The sequence below is a fragment of the Cajanus cajan genome, chromosome 1, assembly GCF_000230855.2.
Source record: "Cajanus cajan strain Asha chromosome 1, NIPB_CcT2T_4, whole genome shotgun sequence".
Classification (NCBI taxonomy): domain Eukaryota; kingdom Viridiplantae; phylum Streptophyta; class Magnoliopsida; order Fabales; family Fabaceae; genus Cajanus; species Cajanus cajan.
In genome coordinates, this window is record NC_138517.1 from 36,441,770 (window position 1) to 36,464,606 (window position 22,837).

General features: G+C 32.3%; 2 protein-coding genes across 2 annotated transcripts; both read left to right on the forward strand.

The window, feature by feature from the left end:
- The first annotated feature begins 9,915 nt into the window (after window positions 1-9,915).
- LHCA6 (PSI type II chlorophyll a/b-binding protein (Lhca2*1)) lies at window positions 9,916-12,152 on the forward strand. The gene is made up of 5 exons (XM_020372096.3): window positions 9,916-10,113; window positions 10,218-10,385; window positions 11,169-11,206; window positions 11,314-11,828; window positions 11,985-12,152. Exons 1-5 carry the CDS (start codon window positions 10,067-10,069, stop codon window positions 12,000-12,002), a joined length of 786 nt encoding a protein of 261 aa, XP_020227685.1. The 5' UTR covers window positions 9,916-10,066; the 3' UTR covers window positions 12,003-12,152.
- Window positions 12,153-12,418: 266 nt separating this feature from the next.
- Window positions 12,419-15,254, forward strand: LOC109808916 (pollen receptor-like kinase 3). The gene is made up of 2 exons (XM_020372101.3): window positions 12,419-13,985; window positions 14,074-15,254. The coding sequence occupies exons 1-2, from the start codon at window positions 12,731-12,733 to the stop codon at window positions 14,640-14,642; spliced, it is 1,824 nt and encodes a 607-aa protein (XP_020227690.1). The 5' UTR covers window positions 12,419-12,730; the 3' UTR covers window positions 14,643-15,254.
- The last annotated feature ends 7,583 nt before the right edge of the window (window positions 15,255-22,837 follow it).

Here is a 22,837-nt window from a genome sequence, read left to right on the forward strand (position 1 = left end):
CATGAGCGCACCAAGCACATTGAGATTGATTGTCATATTACTAGACAACAAGTTGTTCGTGGTACTCTTCATCTAGTTTCGATTAGCACTGTTGATCAACCAGCTGACTTGTTTACTAAAGCACATCATCCTGGTCGTTTTCGCACATTAGTTTCCAACCTCAAGTTGGTATCTTCCATACCTACTTGAGTTTGAGGGGGGATGTTACAATATGTAAATAGGGTTATTTTAGTCATTTTACTTAATGTGTATATACCCCTTCTTTGTAACACATTCATTCAATAATACACATACATTTTCATATCCTTTTCTCTCTTCTCTCTTCTTCACATATATATATATATATATATATATATAGATACTAAGTTATTAACCACCTATGAATTTAATTTATTATAGAAGTTAAAAAGTAGTGTCTAATTTGATAACTATCAATAAATTTATTTCTTAAAAAATAGTATATCATCGACTAATTTGGTTCCAAAAAGTATCAAATCAATCAATTTAAGATCTAAATTTGATAGTCAATACTCGGTTTAGTTCATAAAATTAGGAACTAAATTGATTGATATCAAAGATTAAATTACCTTTTATCAGAAAAAAATAGTTATTTAATGCTATAAATCAAATTAATCAATAGTGATAATTTAACAAATTAAATTAATGTTTAATTCTATAGAATGTATAGTCATTGATATCCGTTTGAAGAAAATAACATGACATGAAGAACATGCATATATATTTTTAAAGAAGCAAGACATGACGTGATTAAAATACATATATGTCAAAAAATATATATTCAAGAGTAAAGATTATTTTGTATCCATAAATTAAAACATAACCTAAGAAAACTTTAACATGATTATATAATCTTTAATACATTTTTTTATTTTAAGTGATACATGTTTTTCAAGCAATTAATTAAGCAGCTACGCATGCAAAAACTGATCTATATTGTTTATGTTGTTTTATATATGCGTAAATATGTTGATATATAACTACAATCATAGTTATAGATAGATCTAATATAATTGTTTCATAGGCTTTAAGTGTTAAGTATAACAAAATTCATTATTAAATGTACAATATTGTGTACTTCCTCTTTTCACTATAATAAGTAAAAAATAAATTAATTTTATACATATTAGTTAGATCGAGTCATTCTATATCTCGATATTTATTTAAAGATGTTTAAAAATTATTAGTATTTATTGAATCAATTAATATTATATTTAATCTTTGAATTTTAAGGTCTTAAATTTAATTAATTTTTAATATTATTTTTATTATTTAAAATCTAAGGATAAAATAGTTTAAAAATTATATACATAAAAATGAGATATCCCCTTTATAATAGACTAGCAGGAAAAAGGCACTTTATGCCTGTATTATATTAAAAGAAAAAAATAGTCATTTTTATAAACAAAGGATAAAATATAATTTCAGAATAAAATAGAAAAAAGGAAAAAATAAAAAAGAGAAACTACTCATAAGAAAAGGTAGTTTTAGAGAATTATGAAAAATAAATAAAAGATAAAATGGTCCATGTAAAAATGGAAACCAAAAGTAGTTATTGAAAGTGATAGTGCCTCTAATAATTAGACATAGCGCCACTAATTTATTTGTTTTTTTTTAAATTAATAACTTATTTAGTTTTATAATTTATTTATTTTATATTAGCAGTTAAATATTAATTTGTAATTATAAACTTATTTTTTCTCTAATTTCTTTTGTTTTCTATATAAATTTTTTTCCTTTAAATTATTTTATCACGAATTAAAAAATGTATTTAATTATTTATTTGAGTGGCGTTATGGCCTATAGCGACACTATGTCGCTATGGCCCATAGCGCCACTAATTTATTTGTTTTTTTTATTTAAATTATTAACTTATTTTGTTTTAAAATTTGTTTATTTGATATTAGCAGTTAAATATTAATTTGTAATTATAAAGTTATTTTTTCTCTAATTTCTTTTGTTTTCTATATAAATTTTTTTCCTTTAAATTATTTTATCACGAATTAAAAAATGTATTTAATTATTTAAAAGTGGCGCTATGACCTATAGCGACACTGTGTCGCTATGGCCCATAGCGCCACTAATTTATTTATTTATTTTTTTAAATTATTAACTTATTTTGTTTTAAAATTTGATTATTTTATATTAGCAGTTAAATAATAATGTGTAATTAAAAAGTTATTTTTTCTCTAATTTCTTTTGTTTTCTAGATATATTTTTGTCCTTTAAATTATTTTACCACGAATTAAAAAGTATTTAATTATTTAAAAGTGGCGCTATGGCCTATAGCGACACTGTGTCGCTATGGCCCATAGCGACAATATCAATATATATAGCCCCTCCTAGCTACGGTTTTTTCGCAGTTCAAATCATATATTTATCAGTTACGTTTTGGTCTGATTTAAAATTCTGAGCCAGTTACGTTTCTTTCTGATTCGGTGAGTATAATTTTGTTTTTGTTAAGATATAAATTGTAGCTATTTGCACTAATTAATTTTTTTTGTTGCAGATATTATGGATCAAATGATTGCTTATATTTACACTGGAAAGATGTATGAAGGTGCCGAAGGTGTAACATTTGATGGACCAAGAAAAGGAATGTATATTAAACGAGGTATCACTTTGGATATATTAAAGAGAAGGATTCACAACAAATTTAGTCTTAACTCAAATCAAGTGATATTATCTGTAAGTTACAGATTTTTAGTTTCACAAGGTGATAACAACATATATTCTTCATTGAAATTGAGTGACGATGATGATGTACAATGCATGATAGAAGCATTTCAGAGCCAGAATGTGATACCAATAATGAAATTATATGCTGAAATAGGTGCAAGAATCTTCTACTTTTTCATTAGAAAATTTGTCAATTGAACGATCACCTTTGGTCACAAGAGACGAAGATGAAGATGACGAAGAAGATGAAGACTATCATGTTTCATCATCATATGAAAGCATTGATGAATCCAATGAAGATGAAATTGATAATTGTGAACCATCTGATGATGAGGTGCAGCCGGATGTTCTTGTTAATAGTCCAATGGTTGAACCAATTTCAATGTATCCATCTACTGAAGGTAACATCTGAAAATTAAATTTGTCAATAATTTGTTATTTGTTTAAAATAAATTGTTGAAATTGATTTTATTGAAATTACTAAATTCATTATTATTAAAATAGGTGGAAGTCAATTTTGGGGTAATTTACCCCACTACACTAACATCAATTGGAATCATCCCGATGAAGAAGATATCTCAGGGATGGATGTCGGTAGTACTTGGTCAATTGGGCAAGATTTATATGTGGGGTTGGAGTTTGAGAATAAAGATCCAGTTAAAAATGCAATCAAACAAAATGCAATGAGAATGCATCAAAGTTTTTATGTGGTTGAGTCGAAAAAGACTAAGTGGGTTATTAGATGTCCAAATGCACATGTTGTGAAACATGTATGGATTGCAATGACAACAAATCATCCTCAACGGGTCCACAACTCACACGCATAGATGTAGAAGATGATGCCATCTATAACAAAATTTAACAACATATTATTTATATAAAAATAATTTTTAAATAAATTTACATTACACAGAATTAAATTAAAACAATTTATATTTTAAATATCATTATTTTAAAATAAAGATAAATTACACACAAATAATTTAATTCATTTTAATTTTTAAATATTTTTTTAAAATAAATTTAAATAACACGTTATTAAATTAAATGAATTTATAATTTAAATTAAATTCTTTTGTAAATAAATATAAATTAAATTGAATTACGCGGAAAAAAATACAAATATAACTAAATATATTACACAGATTTAAATTAAAAAAATTTAAATTTTAAATATAAATTTGTTTTAAAATTAATTATTTGAAATGGTATAAGCTATAGCGACTTCACAATGATTAAAGAAAAAAAATATACTTATAACTAAATAATTACAAAAATTAAATTATAAAATTAAAAATTCAAATAAAATCAGTTTTTACATAATTTATTTAAGATGATATAGTCCATAGCGACTTTATAATTAAAAAAAATATACTTATAACTAAAAAATTACAAAAATTAAATTATAAAATTATAAATATAAATAAAATCAGTTTTTACATAATTTATTTAAGATGATATAGTCCACAACGACTTTATAATAATTACAGAAAAAAAAATTATATCAATGTAACTAATTAAAAAATTACAGAAACTAAAAAAATAAATATAACAAATTAAATTACAGAAACCAAAAAAAAAAATTACCTCAACACGAATAACCTCTGCAGATATCCTAAATAAAACTGAAATAACCTGAAATAATAATTTAAATTAATAAACGTTACAAACAAATTAAAATAAATAAATAAATTAAATTTAGATTTAACCCAAAAAATAAAACTTACCTTCGGATGCCTTGTGGAGCCTTAACCACCGTGAGTGAGTGAATGAAAATGGGTGAAGGAGTGTGGGGACCAGAGGTTATATAGAGTAAAATTTGGGTCTTTTTACTGTTTAGGGCCACGTGTCAACCTACGATTGGCTGGATTTGCGGTAAACTGACACGTGGCTAGTGTTAATAAATTTTCTTAACCACCACCAGTGTCGCTATGGCCTATAGCGACACAATGTCGCTATAGGCCATAGCGCCACTTATTTTTTTGTTTTTTTTAATTATTAACTTAATTTGTTTTAAATTTTATTTATTTTTTATTAGCAAATAAATATTATTTTCTATTTATAAGCTTATTTTCTCTGTAATTTATTTTCTTTTCTTTATATATATTTAATTATTACGAATTAAATATCTATTTATTTATTTTTCACAGTGGCGTTATGGCCTATAGCGACAAAGTGTCGCTATAGGCCATAGCGCCACTTATTTTTTTGTTTTTTTTTTAAATTATTAACTTAATTTGTTTTAAATTTTATTTATTTTTTATTAGCAAATAAATATTATTTTCTATTTATAAGCTTATTTTTTTGTAATTTATTTTTTTTTCTTTATATATATTTAATTATTACGAATTAAATTTATTTATTTATTTTTCATAGTGGCGCTATGGCCTATAGCGACACAGTGTCGCTATAGGCCATAGTGCCACTTATTTAACGTTTCATTTTTTTAAATTATTAACTTTATTATTTTTTTAATTATTTTATTTTACATTATCATATACATTTTAATTACTATTTTATAAACTTATTTTTTCATTTATTTCTTTATTTAATATATTTTTTGCTTTTTTTTTAAAATTTAAAATATGGGGCGCTATGGGCTATAGCGTCTTCATTTAAGCTGTTAGTGTCGCTATGGGCTGCAACAATTTCGTTAATATGACTTTTATGGCTTTTCTGGAATCACAAAAATGCCATGTGTTACTGGTGTCGCTATGGCCCATAGCGACACCGTTATAAACTGCCCCAAAGGCGTAAATACTTTCAAAAGAACCCCATTTATATAAAAAAAACTTTCCAAACAACTCCACTTTGGTCAAAAAGCCACTAGTTGGGGGTTCCTTTTACTGCGCACGTGCAATTAATCTCTCTCAAAATTCTCAACTAACACTTTACATTGATCAAATCCTAAACTAGTCAAGAACACTATTTGCATACCAACATATATTATGTATCAACAACAAACGTCACTACTTTGACCATAATTAAAATAATTAAAAATACATTCCAAAATACGTTCCAATAATTAAAATAATAATTTAAATGATAAAATATTAAATTAAATAATTATTTTATAATAAATTTATTAAAAAATATTAATTTTTTAATATTCGAAGGATAATTTAGAGAAAGCGTTAGGAAGTTGTATCTTTACTCTTCTGATTAAGAAAATGATAGAATGTCGGAATGACATTCTGAAATATGTTTTGAATAATTAAAATAATAATTTAAATTATAAAATATTAAATTAAATAATTATTTTATAATAATTTATTAATATATATATATATATTTTATTTGGAGACTGTATTTTTACTCTTTCTGTATATTTTTTACTACACAATGAATTCGTTTATCAAATATCCTTGACTAAGTTTTCTGTTGGATAGGATAGAAATATCCTCCACCAACGGCAAATATGGTGAGTTTTACTTACAGGTTGGGCTTTTTTGTGGAGATGTTGAGTTCGGACTCTGAACTAGATTTTAAAAAAAATAACAAGACTGGTCTGGGGCTTAACTCTGTTCTTCCAGCCCAAATCTATATTTATTTATTTATTTAATCTCGACTGGATTTTGAACAAAAGAAAGTTTATTATTGATTAAAATCCTAATTTGGTTCCTTATAATATTTTTTTGTTTCAATTTAGTCCCACTTTAATTTTTTGTTTCAATTTGATCCCTAATAATTTAAATTAGTGCAATGTCGGACTTCCATCCAAATTATTTAAATAGAGTTAACTGTTGGTCACGTGGATGCCACGTAAATGCATAGGTGGATGCCAAATTTTTTTAATGCACCTGGAACCAGAAAGACCCGTTTTGAAATCAAAACGGCCCGTTCTGAAACCAGAACAACCTGTTATGGTTTCACATGTTGTGTTAATATTGTATCTGGAACGGGCCGTTCTAGATGCAAATAAACACACCACTAGTGCAGCAGAACGTCCCGTTCTGAAACTAGAATGAGCCGTTTTGGTTTTAGAACGGTCCGTTCTAGATTCAGAACGGGCCGTTCCAGAACGCCAACCACATACGTCCGTTCAACAAAATGTCGCAATGTGGTTCAAAAATTGAAAATAAAAATTCATAACATAACATAAATTCAAAGACATAAATATGGTTTAGAGACTGAAAACAAAAATTCATAATATAACATATACTAATAAAGTTCAAAGAAATTACTGTGAAGGGAAATCATCTAAATAACGCTAAAGGTGGCAATAATACATCTTATCCACCATATAACACTGAATGACTGACATGATATCAACATTATCTACCTGCACATGTGGTTGTGTGGTGAAATATTGATCCTGTGTGTCCTCTTCCTCTACTTCAGGTTGTACCTCCTCAATAACAGGTTGTTGTTGTTGGGATACATCGGTCAATGACTTCAAGGGAAAACACCATGTCGTTTCATCCTTGACTGTATAGTATTGATTTGGTAGTAAGTGGTTCACTCTAGTTTGACTAAAAATGAAATAAAACCTGTCACCATTGTCCTTAGTGATACATTGCATTGTCTTTAATGATACATTGTATAGCCCAAATGTTTAGCAATTGAAGTTATCAATCCCCATTGACAATATTACCAAATCCAGTGTTTGAAATGTTTTGTACCTTGGGTCTTTTTCCTTGCACGATTCACAACCGTGGTTTAGAATCACGGGCGTGAACTATAATCATCGATCGTTTGTGTTTGACATTCTGGAACCAGAACGACCCGTTCTTAAACCAGAACGACCCATTCTAGTTCCAGGTGCATTCAACAAATTTGGCATCCACCTATGCATCTACGTGGCATCCACGTGACCAACAATTAACTCTGTTTAAATAATTTGGATGAAATTTCGACATTGCAATAATTTAAATTATTAGGTATCAAATTGAAACCAAAAATTAAAGTGGGACTAAATTGAAACAAAAAAAATATTTTAAGGGACCAAATTAGGGTTTTAACCTTTATTATTTGATCAAAGTTAAAACTGTGTATTTTTGGACACTGTATGTTTTTTAAAAAAAACATTAAAGTATAAGAAATATGGAATGAAAAATATAATTCATAAGAGTATATTTGATAATAAAAATTAAGAAAAAAAGAAGAAGAAGAAGAAAGAGAGTACTTAGTATATAAGGGAGTTTAAAAAGTAAAAAAATCCTATTTTTATCTCTCAAATCCTTTATCTTTATGATTCATATGCATGTCCAAAATACACAATTTTTTTATTGTATCAATGTAATTTTCACAAATCGTCTATCTCGCAATAATAAGGTGTTCTCTATTAGCCCGTAAAAAAATGATTTGAGTTAGGTTGAACTCATTTTTAGAAATCTTAACTCAATTTATCTCGTAATAGGTTACATATATTAACTTGGGTTAACCCAAAAAAAAAATTAAAAAGAGGAAAAAGAAAAATTGTAAAAATGGATAAAAAAACTTAATTCATCAAATAAATAATTATTAATTTTAACATAATATTACAATTATAAGAATATCACGTCACCAAATTGTTTTAACACAAATTCCTTTAAGAAACTACCATTTTTAGTTAAATAAATGTAGAATAAAATAATAAATTAACATGAAAGTCATAATACTATATTAAACATTATGGTCAATAAAAGAGGAGTATTGAGTTATTCTCTATCATCCTTAATTTATTTTAATTTAATGGTCATGTCGAATAGAATCATTAGATTAAAAAAAAATAACAAACTTACTTATTTTTATAATTATTAGGAGAAAATAGACCCTTTGTGTCTCCATTATTTTAAAATATAAAAAATAAAAAGGGTAGTTAACTAAAAGATGTAGGTAGTTTGAAGTATTGCATTTAAAAATAAAAATAAAAACAAGTAGTTTACGAAACAGTTACAAGTCCTTAGTGCAAAATATTTTTTTCTTCATATACTTGCAATTCTTTTTACCTCAAAGATCGAAGAGTTTCAATACATTTTTCTATGTAAACTTATAAAAGATTTAAAAAAAAATAATTTAATTATAAAATGAATAATCTAAATTATACTTATAAAATAAAAAATAAGATAAAATTATAGAGATTAAAATTATAAAATTTTAATAATATTGTAAAATATTAAAAAAAAGAAAAAAATTAATAAATAGTAGAAATAAAAAATTATTAAAATTACAATATAGAAATTCAAAAATTTAAGACAAAAGGACAAAAAATATATTTAAAAAATTATTAAAATTAAAATATAGAAATTCAAAAATTTTAAGTGAAAAGATAAAAATATACTTAAAAAATTATTAAAATTAAATTATTTAAATATATAATAATATTATTACAAATAAATAAAAATATAAAATAAAAATAAAATGACTAAATAATTTAAAATTTGAAAGAATAAAATATCATAAATATTATTTAAATAAATTATTAAAAATATAAAATATAAAAACTGTACCGGTACCCTCTCAAATAAGATGGATACCATAAAATTTCTCTTCTTTTAATCCTTTTATTTCTTGTCCTGGATTTTTTTTACAAAATTATCTCTGTTTTTTTATGTAACAAAGTATTCATTCGATTTTATATATTTAATATCAAATTTATTTTACTGAAATTATTTTAAATTAAGCCTCTAAACATTATGTATTTCTTTTAAATGTTTATTTATGTCACTCATTGTTGAAATACATTTTTTATCCTCACAAAATTGAATACCTCCACTACATTAACATAAAAAAGATAATATTAAAAAATTAATATTATGGATTAAAAAGTTTTAAAAAATTTCAAGTATATAAACTAACATATTTATCTTAATTTATAGAGACTTAAAATGATTGAAAAAAAATAAATATAGAGACTAATTAAAAATATTTATTTAAACGATAAGGTGTAAAACATAAAATAAGTGAAACTATAAAGATTAAAAATATTTTAACATTTAATTATTTTTGTGAATTAATATAATTATGAATATTCTTACACTTTAAGTTAATTTTATTTATAAAATCCATTTATAAATAATAGCTTTTCACAAGTATTTTTTTAATCTTATATTCTTCAAGCTCTTATAATATTATATTTTTTATTAAACTTGAAAAATATGTAATTTAACATATTTTTGATTTTTAATTTAATGTGACCTGTTGCATGGGTAATAATTAATAAACTAGTTTTGTGATTATCCATATGGAGGCCACGTGTGGATTTGAAATACCATTGGCTCTCCTTTCATACTTTGGTTCCAAGCAGAACAGAACATCGCAGCTTATCCATCATCATCTGGATAAAGCGTCAGAAAACACACACACAAACGCCACTCTGAGGCATTTTTATACATTGTTCCACCTTAGACACTCTGCCACGCCTCTCTCTCATATCTGAATCTGATTCATGGCTTTAGCACTTTCCTCCACCTCATTGTCAACTCTTCCAAACAGGTCTTTAATCTTTATTATATTCCCTTCTGGCTCAACCACATGCACCATTTTATAAATTCTGTTGCTTCTTAAACTGCATGTACACTCTTTCCTTTTGGATGCAGAGAAATACGTCACAGGGTTTTCCCCGAAAGAACTCCCACATGCTTGAGTTTGACCAGAAGAACCCTTACAAATGCCACAAAAGGAGTGTCTTCTGTCTGTGAGCCACTTCCTCCGGATAGACCCTTGTGGTTCCCTGGTAGTTCACCTCCTGAGTGGCTTGATGGCAGGTTTCTTATGCAAATCATACTTTTAATCTGCATATCCAACCTTTTAATTTAATTAATTAACTGAGTGTAGAGGATTTTAACAATGATATCTAAATGTTATAGTGTAAGTATGAATTGTCATGTAATTGAAATTTATCCACTTTTGTCATACTTGTTTAAAACTTGTATCTAAAGACCAGACTCATTTCTAGTTTAGATGAGTATTCTTATCAGTGTCATTGAATTTTTTTTTTAATAATTAATTACGTGCTATGTGAAGTATTTACTAATTTAATTTATTGATGATTTTTCTCTGATAAAGAATCTAACTAAATATTTTAGTGAAACATCTTCTCTTAACTAGGTACTTTTTATTCATAAGACTGACATTTGAGATTTTAGTTAAAAAAATTAAGTCTGATTCTATTTGAACTAACGACATTCTAGTATTGTTTTCATTGTAAAAAAAAAAAGAAAAAAAGTGATTTCTAATTTAGATGATTATTTTTATTAGTGTCATTGTATTTTTTTTTTAATAATTATGTACTATGTGAAGTATTTAGTAATTTAGTTTATTGATTTTTTTTTTGCCAATTATGTATTTTTTATTCATAAAATTGAAATTTGAGACTTTACTTGAAAAAAGTAAGTCGACATTTTAGTATTGTTTTCATTGTATGAAGAAAATGGAAAGAAAAAAAAGTGTGATTTCATTGTAAATAATTTAGTGTAAGAGTATGTTTGAATTTACATCAATTTTGATTAGATGAAGTAATAATTCGTTGAAATTTCTGCCTATTGCAGTCTTCCCGGTGATTTCGGTTTTGACCCTCTTGGATTAGGTATACAAGTGTTGGTTTTACACTTTTACTATGTAGTTCAAAACGGTTGAGTGTATGTAGTTGTGTGTGGTTCACCAACAGCCTATGTGGTGTTTTGTTTTGATCAGGGTCTGATCCAGAGTTGCTAAAGTGGTTTGCTCAAGCAGAGCTAATGCATGCAAGATGGGCAATGCTTGCGGTGTTTGGGATTCTCGTTCCGGAATTGCTTGAAAAGATTGGTTATGTTGAGAATTTCAATTGGTACGATGCTGGTGCGCGAGAGTATTTCACAGACCCTACTACCCTGTTCGTTGTGCAGATGGGCCTCATGGGCTGGGTGGAGGGTCGGAGATGGGCCGATATGGTTAACCCAGGGAGTGTTGACATTCAGCCCAAACTGCCACACCTTACCAACCCAAAGCCCGATGTTGGCTACCCCGGTGGGCTTTGGTTTGACCCAATGATGTGGGGGCGTGGGTCGCCCGAGCCAGTGATGGTGTTGAGGACCAAGGAGATCAAGAATGGTCGACTTGCAATGCTGGCTTTTGTTGGCTTCTGGTTCCAAGCTATTTACACTGGGGAAGGACCCATTGAAAATTTGATGGCACACATTGCTGATCCTGGTCACTGCAACATTTTCTCGGTAATTTTTTTCTTGCTTCATTTGTTCTACTTAAATTTATATATTCTCTTTTATTTAATTTAATTTTTCACTTCGAGATAATCAGTATAATAAGTCTAAATTGAAGGTCATCATCCTAGGTTATCAAAATGAAATTTGCTTCCTTTGATTCTGCAGGCTTTTACGTCGCGGTAGAGCATAGCTATATATGGTTTGAAGAAAAGAAGATATATATGCATCCGCAATGAATATTATTGCATTATACTGCACCAGCAATGTCCATTATTTACATTAAATATGTACTTTATTTCCTAATCCGAGCTTTTCAATTGGCACGAGGTTTAATTTTGGTCCTTTTAAACAAAATGAAATTACTATTACTTAGGGAAAATTTTCGTGCATGGCATGGATCATTTTCTTTGGAACAGTGGAGCTCCAATGTAATGAAATTCTAGGTTGCATTAACTAGCCAAGCTCATGATAAGTTGAAATGTAAGAATTGACGATTACATTTATAACGATTAGAACTTGTCAAGTGATTAGTTTAAAGAAACACGTATTGCCCCCAATTAGTTATAAAAACAAAATAGTAATTTTATTTTGTTATTAAAAAGAAAGATTGATTTGTAAATTAATTGTTGGATAATAGAGATGTTTGGAGCATAGTAAGGAGTCCACGGTTGTTAATGAATGGGAAGCCGAAATGCATGCGACATGTGTTGCATGGGGTTGGCAAAAACAGTATCTATGAAGTCCAAAAGAATCGGAAGCAAGGAAAGGAGAAGGACGTGATCTATTCTTAGAATCCGACGGCATTTGTGGCAAATAACACCTTCATTCTGACGCACTAACAAAGTTTGCCTTTCCCCACAGAACAACCTTAACCTCCACGAGCGGCGGTCCATTATTCCTCCAAGCACCCAATGGCCGCTGTTCGCGTCCTCTTCTGCTTCCTCTTGTTGGTTTTGTTCTCCCTCTCTTCCGCCAGCGAAACCCAATCCCTCCTCCGCCTCAAGCAGTCCCTCACCAACGCCGACACCGCCCTCTCCTCCTGGATCCCCAACGTCTCCCCCTGCTCCGGCACATGGACCGGCGTCGTCTGCTTCAACAACGTCGTAACGGGTCTCCACCTCTCCCACCTGGGCCTCTCCGGCCCAATCGACGTCCAAGCCCTCTCCGAGATCCAGGGCCTCCGCACCCTCAGCTTCGTCAACAACTCCTTCACCGGCCCAATCCCCGAGTTCCACAAACTCGGCGCCATCAAGTCCCTCCTCCTAACCCAAAACCAATTCTCCGGCCCCATCCACTCCGACTACTTCAACTCATTAAACTCCCTCAAGAAAATATGGCTCTCCGCAAACAACTTCTCCGGCGAGATCCCCCATTCCCTAACCGAACTCGACCTCCTCAAAGAGCTCCACCTCGAAAACAACGCCTTCACGGGCCCAGTCCCCAACTTCCCGCAGGACCTCAAATCGTTGGACCTCTCCAATAACAACCTCCAAGGCCCAATCCCGGGGAGCCTCGCCAAATTCAACGCCGCCTCGTTCGTGGGAAACGCGGCCCTCTGCGGGAAGCCGTTAGACAAACCCTGCGACGCTTCCTCTTCCTATCCGCTCCCGGGGAGAGCGAACGCCGCCGAGGACGGCTACGGCTACGGCTCCGGCTGGGCGAAGAAGGTCATCATTGTGCTGCTGGTGGCGGTGGTCGCCGCGGTGCTGTTTCTTTTCACCACGTCGCGGCGGCGGAGGGAGGACGGGGATTTCCGCGCGGTGAGAAGGAGCAGCAGCGCGGAGGAGGTGGTGGAGGTGCAGGTGCCGAGCGTGAGAGGGGAGAGGAAGGGGGAGCCTCCGAAGAGGGCGGACATCGTGATGGTGAACGACGAGAGGGGCGTGTTCGGGTTACAGGATCTGATGAAGGCGGCGGCGGAGGTGCTCGGGAACGGTGGCCTGGGGTCGGCGTACAAGGCGGCGATGACGAGTGGGTTGTGCGTGGTGGTGAAGAGGATGAGGGAGATGAATAAGATCGGGAAGGACGTGTTTGACGCTGAGATGAGGCAGTTTGGGAGGATACGACACCGTAACGTGCTCACGCCTCTCGCTTACCATTACCGCAGGGAGGAGAAGCTCATCATCGCCGAGTACATGCCCAAAGGAAGCTTGTTCTACGTCCTGCATGGTACCTATCACACTTTCTTTCAACACATATACATTCTCTTATGATGACAATGACAAGGAACGTGTTATGCATGATTACGTTTTCTCAGGTGATAGAGGAACATCTCATTCCGAACTCAACTGGCCTACCCGTTTGAAGATAGTTAAGGGAATTGCAAGAGGCTTGGGCTTCCTCTACACTGAATTTTCCACCTACGACCTGCCTCATGGGAACCTCAAGTCTAGCAATGTTCTACTAAGCGAGGATTACGAGCCTCTCTTGAGTGACTACGCCTTTCAACCACTAATCAACCCTAGCGTTGCTGTGCAGACATTGTTTGCCTTCAAATCCCCGGATTATGTGCAAAACCAGAAGGTTTCACAGAAGACTGATGTCTATTGCCTTGGAATCATCATTCTCGAAATCGTCACGGGGAAGTTCCCTGCTCAATATCACAGCAACGGCAAGGGTGGCACCGATGTTGTGCAAATGGTCTCCACTGCAATTTCTGAGAATAGAGAAGCTGAGGTGATTGATCCCGAGTTGGAAAACAACACAAGTTCGCGCAAGAACATGCTGCAACTTCTCCATATTGGGGCTGATTGCACCCAAAGCGACCCCGGAGAAAGACTAAAAATGAAGGAAGCTATTACAAGGATAGAGGAGGTACGGGTTTAAAGATTAAGTCAATGAGCTAGCTTAGTTCAAGTTTCTTTCGCAGGCCTTGGAATGGACATATTCTTGATCCAACGCTTGGCCATTTTCATTGATGATCTTTTGAGAACAAAGTAGTGAGCACTAAGCAGTCATTTTGTGCGAGAAAACACAGCAGAGAAGAATGGAGGATATATAGAACGGTAGAAGGGGAGAAAGATTGGATAGCTTCATAAACCAGTTTGGTTTGTGAGAATGGTATTATGTTGTTTTTGGAACTTGATTGCTTGGAGCGTTTCTCATACTTTAATTTTGTCCTTTAGAAAGGGAAAAATGTCGAAAGTACAAGCTTTAGCCTCTTCATGCTGATAGCGGCCCTCGCAAGGATATGCAACTCATGAAAGAAAACCGTTGTAGGACAGCATCCCTTAAATTTGTGAAGAATTAAATTTTAGTGGTGAAAAGATAATACAAGGGCTTTTTTTTTCTTCTAGTTTTCGTCTTACTATGCCTATCATACACAGGAGATTGTTTCTATTTTCTAACTCACTCCATTCCCCGTTCAACATGTAAAACTATTATTGTATATATATTAGTCATCAATATCAGTCTTAAACAGGAGACTGCTTTATGAAATGCCCCATTTCCAAGTCTTTTATTATTATTATTATTATTATTATTATTATTATTATTATTATTGTTTTTGTTTTGGCTTCATTATATATTAATAGCGCAAGGAGGAGCATTGCAACTTTTCTTTGGAACAACAATAAAAAGAAGAGCATATACAAGAATGAGAAAACTGAACAAGATGGCTGAAGGGATCTTGCTAGGGGTGGGCAAAACGAACTGGGCAAAACGAACTGAACTGAACTGAACTTATAAAAACTATACTGAACTTAAAAGTAGTTCATATGAACTGAACTAAACTAAATATTAGTTCAGACAAACTGAACTGAACTATTCTTTTGTGTCATTGAACTGAACTATACTATAAAAACTTGAACTGAACTGCAATTTAAACTGCACTAAACTGTTATGATATTTTGAATTGAACAATTTTGACTCATTTATTTATCAAAATAAGACACATTTGTCAACTTTACTTTATTTTCCATTTTATTTAAATTTTTCAAAGGAAAAAAATATAAAATTAAGTCAAACAAACTCAGTGAATTTTAAGCCTAAAAATAAGTAGTTCAACATAGCTCAATTGATCCGTTAAGTTCAACAAAATTGATACAATTTTTTTTCAAATCACTTTTTTTCTAAAATTTTGGTTATTAAACTATCGAGTTAATCTATTAAGACATAACATGTTAAACACATTTTATTTTTATTTTTTTATAAAAATAGTTCAATTTTTATAATTCAGTTCAGTTTTTATAGTTCAGTACAGTTCAACTTTACAACAGTTCAGTTCAATTCAGTTTTTTTTTAAACAGTTCAGTTCAGTTTTTTTTACAAACAGTTCAGTTTTTTATAGTACAGTTCACCACCAGTTCAGTTCAGTTCAGTTTAGTTTTTTTTGCCCACCCCTAGATCTTGCCTCTCACGTGCCACAATTCTGTAGCATCAACTCACAGAAATTTAAACTAAAGGAAAAGAAAACTAACATAAATTTGAAAATAAATCATTTTTCACAAGGATATCGTAATAAACCTTTTTTTGGTATAATCATATTTCAGTTTAAGAACATCTCTTAACTCTAAAATATTTTTTTGTGTGACAAAATAAGACTATGACATAAAATATCTGTCACTAAAAGTATCATCAGAAAAATTGACTTTAATCACAAAGTGACTAGAACTTTTTTATTTACTTATTTTGCATTTAAATTAAATGAAAATAACTAAGCCAAAATTTTAATTGATATTGTCAAAAAAATTTCATCATTAAAATTTCCAAGTTTGCTTCTCAGACTTTAAAATATTCATTGCATAAATGTTGATAGTGAATAAGAAAATAGTTTTTTTTTTTCTCTTTTAAGATTGTTGGATATAAAAATACACATGTAAATGAAAATTCTATTTATCAATAAAGTCATTATCAACAATGGAATAAATACTTCAAATACAAAACGAGCAATCAATAACAAATAATTAAATACTAAGAGTAAATAAAAATTAGGAAAAATTGTTTGTATGTTGTGAAAGAACTAAGGAATATCGTTCCAAAAATACTTAATAGCCCTAAAATTAATTTTAGAGAGTGATAACTCTCACTGTTGTGGATATTATTTTTCCTCGTGCACAATACTCATAGAGAACCTCCTTATAGCTCACTAAAATCATGAAGAAACCGAATATGCATTGTACCACAACACTTGCGCTAACATGTAGCAACGGAAACACAATGTTAGGAAGCTACTATGAAATTAGGGTTCGAGCTACTAAGACATATAAAACTAAAAAAATAAAAGATTTCATTCATATCAAACTATTCAACTAATACATTTAAATAAATGATAGCTAGTTGGGTCAAAACATATACTAGGCCCTTTAGGGAAAATGGAAAATAACTAGTTTAAAATATTATAGAGATAAAAGAACCTCAACACATCAATATAAGTCTTTTAACCAATATAGGCTAGATTCCATGTGAGTGGATAATTAGTTCAGAGGGTCCCAAAGTAGCATTACTTGGAATAGGAAGGGGTAACATAGTATTGATAAAAGGCCCAATTGGGGGGCCCATTTAAGGGTTTATGGTTTAAGGTTTGGCATGGCAGGTTTAGGGGTGAGGGTGGGGTGAGGGGGTCACGTGGCATGGCAGGTGGGGAAATTGAATGTGAGGCAGTTGAGGGTCGTTGGATAAGATTTGAAGGCAAATCAGATGGTAGAGGAGTGTTTAAGGGGTTTGATGTGGGAATTGACATTTGGGTAATATGAGGGGGTTCAAAAGTAGAGGAGATAGAAAGGAGAACAAAGGGGGGCAATGCTGTAGAAACTAGAGGGTCACGATAGTATTGTCGTAGAGTGGGACCATGATAAGGGTTGAGAAGTGAAACATGTACCACAAAGTGGGTGTGCGAGTGTGGCGGAATCACAAGGTCATACGCTATTGCCCTTATATGACGACGAATAACAAAAGGCCCATAGTAGTGCTTTATGAGCTTAAGCAACAACTAACAAGCCATAGAAGACTAATAATGGTGTTGAAGACAAAGCCACACCCATTTGCCTGTTGAGAAGGTACAATTGCTTCAATGCTGGTTTGCCTGAGCTTGCATGCATTGTCAAGTGCGTTGGAGGTTCATTTTAAGTGTTTGTGAAACCTCGTGGCGTTCTTGTAAGGAGCCTTGGGCAATGGCTAGTTCTGTAGGTCCAAGAATAAAATTAGGGGTTGAAAGTGGGGTGAGACCATATAAGGCGTGGAAAGGAGTCATATCGGTCATCGTGTGAAAGTTGGTATTGTGCCAAAATCCAACAAGATGAAGATAGTAGTACTAGTGGTGGGGGTGGCCTGAAATGAAACAACGTAAGTATGGTTCCAAGGAATGATCTAACCTCTGTCTGACCATCTATTTTTGGATGATACACTATGTTGTACTAAGAGTGGTGCCCCCTAAAGACGAAACAAATCCTTCCAAAAGGTGTGGAGGAATAATGAATCTCGATTAGAGGTGATTCATTTGGGAATTCCATGAAGTCTACAAATTTCAATCGAGAAGTGCATAGCAAGATCCTTTGTAGTATAGTGGGTGGGGAGGGCAAGAAAATGCACAAATTTTGTAAGCCTATTGCAAATTACGTAGGTGATAGTGTGGTCCAAGGAGTTGGGCAAGTGGGTCATGAAATCCATGGTAAGTTATTTCCAAACATGCTTTAGAACTAGGAGGGGTTGTAGTAGCCTTTGTTCTTGTTTTTTTTTTTTTTTTTGATGAATTTATTTATTTTGATGACAACCTTGACAACCTCTAATAAAAGCTTTTGTTTCCTTGACAATAGAAGAAGGCAATCAAGCATACCAAGGTGGGCTTCAAACCAAAGTGGCTCTCCATAGTTGTTGAATGGTATTCTAATAACAAGGAGGGGCATAGATTCAGGATATCAAGGATGTATAACCTTTGATGAAAATACAGAAAGTCATTAGAGACATGGTAAACACCTTGCATGGTCAGGTCAGATTGGGCCCTTTGTAGAAAAGCAATCCCCTCTGGGTGGTCAACATAATATGTGTAGATATGATCAAGTAAGAGGGGAACTGGTGATGAAGTAATTGAATAAAATAGTAGATTGTTAGAGAATTGGTGCAACAAAGAGTCAACCACTATGTTCAACTTGCCCCAAATTTATAAAATATATCAAAGCTATACCCTTGGAGTTTACATGCCCATCTCTATTGTTTTGGTGTGTGCGTTGTTTGATTCATTAAACTATTTACTCTTTTGATTTGTATAAATGTGAAAATGGCTCCCAATGAGGTATTGACGCCATTCTTTTATGGCTTATGTAATAGCGTAAAGCTCCCGAGTTAAAACTGAAGAAGCTTGAAGGCGAGGGCACATTTTCTTACTAAAGAAGGAAAAAAGGTTCCCTTTTTGTGACAAAATAACTCTAATAGAAATAGCTAAAGAATCACTTTCAACCACGAAGGTTTCAACAAATTCTAGCAACAAAAGAATCGGGGCAACAAAAATTTTATGCTTTAAAGATGTAAAGGCTAACTCAGCCTCAATTGTCCACAAAAAGTTAGTGAATCTCAATAAATTGGTGAGGGGAGAGACGAGTGTGGCATATTGATGTATGAATTTGTGGTAAAAACCTGAGACCTAAATAACCACATAAAGTCGTGAGAGAATGTGGCGTAAACCAATCATCGATTTCCTTTAATTTCTTAGGGTCTGGGGTTATATGTTGAGTAGAAAAAACATGACCTAAATAGGTAATTGAGTGCACTGCAAACACACACTTGGAAAGCTTGGAAAAAAATTGATTAGAAACTAATAGGTCAGAAATGATTTACAAATGATGTACATGATCCACATATGAAAGGCTAAACACCAAGATATCGTCAAAGAAAACAAGAACAATCTTGCACAAATAGGGTCATAGCAAGTTATTCATAGCATACTAGAAGGTGGATGGAGGCATTTGTGAGGCCAAATGGCATCACCAATAATTCATAATGCCCATCACATGTACAAAATGTTGTCTTGTGAGTATCTTCTGCCACTACATAGATTTGGTGGTAACTCAAGCGAAGGTCTAATTTAGTAAAAATATCAGTAGAACCCAACTCATCTAGTAGTTCCTCAACAATAGGGATAAGGAAATGATCCTTTATCTTGATAGTGTTAATACCATCTTTCTTTTGGAGTAAGAGAATCGGTGGGGAGAAAGGACTATGACTAGGGGTGATAAGGCCTTGTTGAAGAAGATCTTGGATAATATGGCTCATGGCTTCCTTTTAAGAGTGGGGGTAACGTTAGGGTTTTACATTGATAGATGGGGTATTAGGGTAAGGAGTAATGTGATGGTTATAAGGTTGAGATGGGGGACGATCAGAAAGGGTTTGGAAGATGGAGGAATAATAGGAAATAAGTGTTTGGATTTCAGGATTAAGTGTTTGGATTAAGGAGGAAATTGGATTATTAGACTCAATGGGATGTAGGGATAGGAGGTGATAGGAAGCAATGGAATTATGAGTGACTAGGTGGCATATGTGGTAAAAGGTGAAGAGGAAAGTTGATGGGGTAGAGTCACCCTAAATGGTGATAAGTGTATTATCATGGTTAAAATAGATGCTAGGAGTAGTAAAGTCAATAGTTAAAGGCCTGAGAGTGTGAAACCACTCCATCCCTAAAACAATATCAACCCTTTCAATTGGCATTAAATAAAAGGGAATATAAAAAACATGGCTCTGCACTGAAATAGGAACTTGTTCACAAAGATAGCTGCATTCAAGGTGTTGACCGTTTCCAACCATAACAGAAAATTTAGGGGTATTTGTGATAGGTAATTGGAGGTAGGAAACTATGCGACGTTGGATTATGTTATTAGAGCTCCCTATCTCAATGAGGACACAAATAGTAGATTGTGTAAACGACCTTGGAATTAGAGGTTTTTTGGAGAAGGGTGACTCGTAATGGCTTGGAAGGATAGGTGAAAATGAATGGTTTCAAAAGAACTTTGGCCCAAAAGGGGATCAGTGTCCTCATCCACAAGTAACAACAAGAAATAACTTGTAAAGCATTTTTGAGCTGGAAAGAATTTTTCATCACAATTATAACAAAGATCTTAAGCCCTACGTTCTTACATTCAGGTAGTGGGGAGATGTTTAATGGGCAACTGATTAGGTTTTGTAAGTGTGGGGTTAGAAGGGTTAAGATGGGTAAGATTTGGGGTTGGGTTGTGAGGGTTTGTGGAATAATTGGTATGACTAGTTTTAGGTTAGGAATCTTTGAATTTACATTCAATCAGCTTGGTTAAACCAATGGCTTGTGAGACAAAATAGGGTAGAAAAATAACAATCTCATGACGAATCTTAAGCAAGAAACCATAAATAAAAATCAAACAAAGAGGTTTTCACTAGTTAAGTCGTAGGTGCGCTTGCAAATTTTTTTGAACCTAGCTCAGTACTCCACCACAAAACCATATTGTTTGAGTTTAAACAACTCCCCTTGATGATTCTCATACGAGGAGGGCCTAAAATAGAGTTCCAAGACACATGTAAAGGATTACCAATCTACCAGATATTGATTATGATACATCCATTTGTACTAGTTGAGTGCCTCACCTTTCATGTAAAATGCAACCAATTGGACTCGTTTCCAGAGGAATCTGGTATAGGAGAAAAATTGTTCGACCTAGAAGAGCCAATCTAGAGGTTCAGAATTGTCAAATAGGGAAAGTTATAGTTTTGGTGGTTGTATGGTTTTCATGGTTGGTTAATGATGGGATGGAAATGGGAATCCAAGAGGAGAAAAAAGAAGGTGGTTGAGAAAAGGGTAGGGTCATATTATGAGAGTTTGTGTTGGGTTACGAGGAGGGGAAAACATGTTGGGTTAGGTGGTGGTTTGGTGTGCAAGGGAAAAAGTTGTGCTAAGTTAGGAGGAGATAGCTTGTGGGAAAGGTAAGGTAAAATTAAGGTGTATAGTATTTGGTTGGGAAAAAGGTAAGGAAATGCCTAGGGGGAAGAGATGCATGGAGTGATGTAGAAAATAGGGTGTCCCGTGTGAAATGAAAAATATCAAAAGGGATGTTAGTCGAATGGAATTTGATAAAAAAGGGTGTGAATCCAAGGGGGTATGGTATAAGTGGAGTTATCGAAATAGTAGGGTTGAGATTGGAAGCAATTTGGGGCTTAATAATCATGGTTGTCAATTTCTCCATGACTACATTTAGGGATTGTTGCATGACTTTTTTTTGACAAGATGATAGCTAGTTGACCAGAACATATATTGGGCCCTTTAGAAAAAAAAAACTAATTTAAAATATTGAAGAGATAAAAGAATCTTAACACATCACATCAATAGAAACCTTTTAACCAATATAAGAAGTCTGTTAACTAATATAGGCTAGATGCCATGCGTGTGGGCCTAACACACAATGTGCACTTTGCACAAAAAATGCAACGTCCAACAACCAAAAGTATAACTTACAAAAAATAACATAAAACAATAACAAAAGATGGTTAAATAGATTTAAAAAAATAATTAAATAAAAACAAAGTCAAGACTTGGTCTATGATAATAGAAAGTAGACGGGTGCTTGTAACAAAAGTTAAATAAATAATAACTAAAATATGAATTAAACTTAAATTATAACATTCAACATTTAGAAAAAAAATCAAAATTTTATCTAATTTAAATTAAAAAATATCATTCTTCATTCATTTTATCCCTCACTCAAATCAATATTATGAAGCTGACTAGTCAACTGGATAATAGTGGTCACCTTAAAATATATTCTACTTCATCCCCCCAATTTTCCAACCCTCCAACAAACACTCCACACATACATGCATAGCTACTACTCCTTGCCTTGCTTCCTTATTAGCTAATGAAAAATCTAGGTAGTTGAAAAACCAAAATTTGTCCCTTTTGTAAGCAAAAGAGAATACATTACCAAAGTGCTTAAGATTGCACTTTCTAATGTAATTACTTTATGTGTTCTTTCTCATCACATAAAATCATCTATGTTTCTTATTTTTCTCTATGCCGAGGTTGACCTGACCACTAAAAATATCTATAGAATGGCGGTAGATGGTAATAT

Excerpts from the sequence above, each read along its gene's own strand:
- LHCA6 (XM_020372096.3), top strand. The coding sequence starts at position 10,067 with ATGGCTTTAGCACTTTCCTCCACCTCATTGTCAACTCTTCCAAACAG. Across the intron at positions 10,114-10,217 it reads TTGTCAACTCTTCCAAACAG|AGAAATACGTCACAGGGTTT; the intron begins GTCTTTAATCTT and ends TTTTGGATGCAG. Across the intron at positions 11,207-11,313 it reads TTTTGACCCTCTTGGATTAG|GGTCTGATCCAGAGTTGCTA; the intron begins GTATACAAGTGT and ends TGTTTTGATCAG.
- LOC109808916 (XM_020372101.3), top strand. The coding sequence starts at position 12,731 with ATGGCCGCTGTTCGCGTCCTCTTCTGCTTCCTCTTGTTGGTTTTGTTC. Across the intron at positions 13,986-14,073 it reads CTTGTTCTACGTCCTGCATG|GTGATAGAGGAACATCTCAT; the intron begins GTACCTATCACA and ends ACGTTTTCTCAG.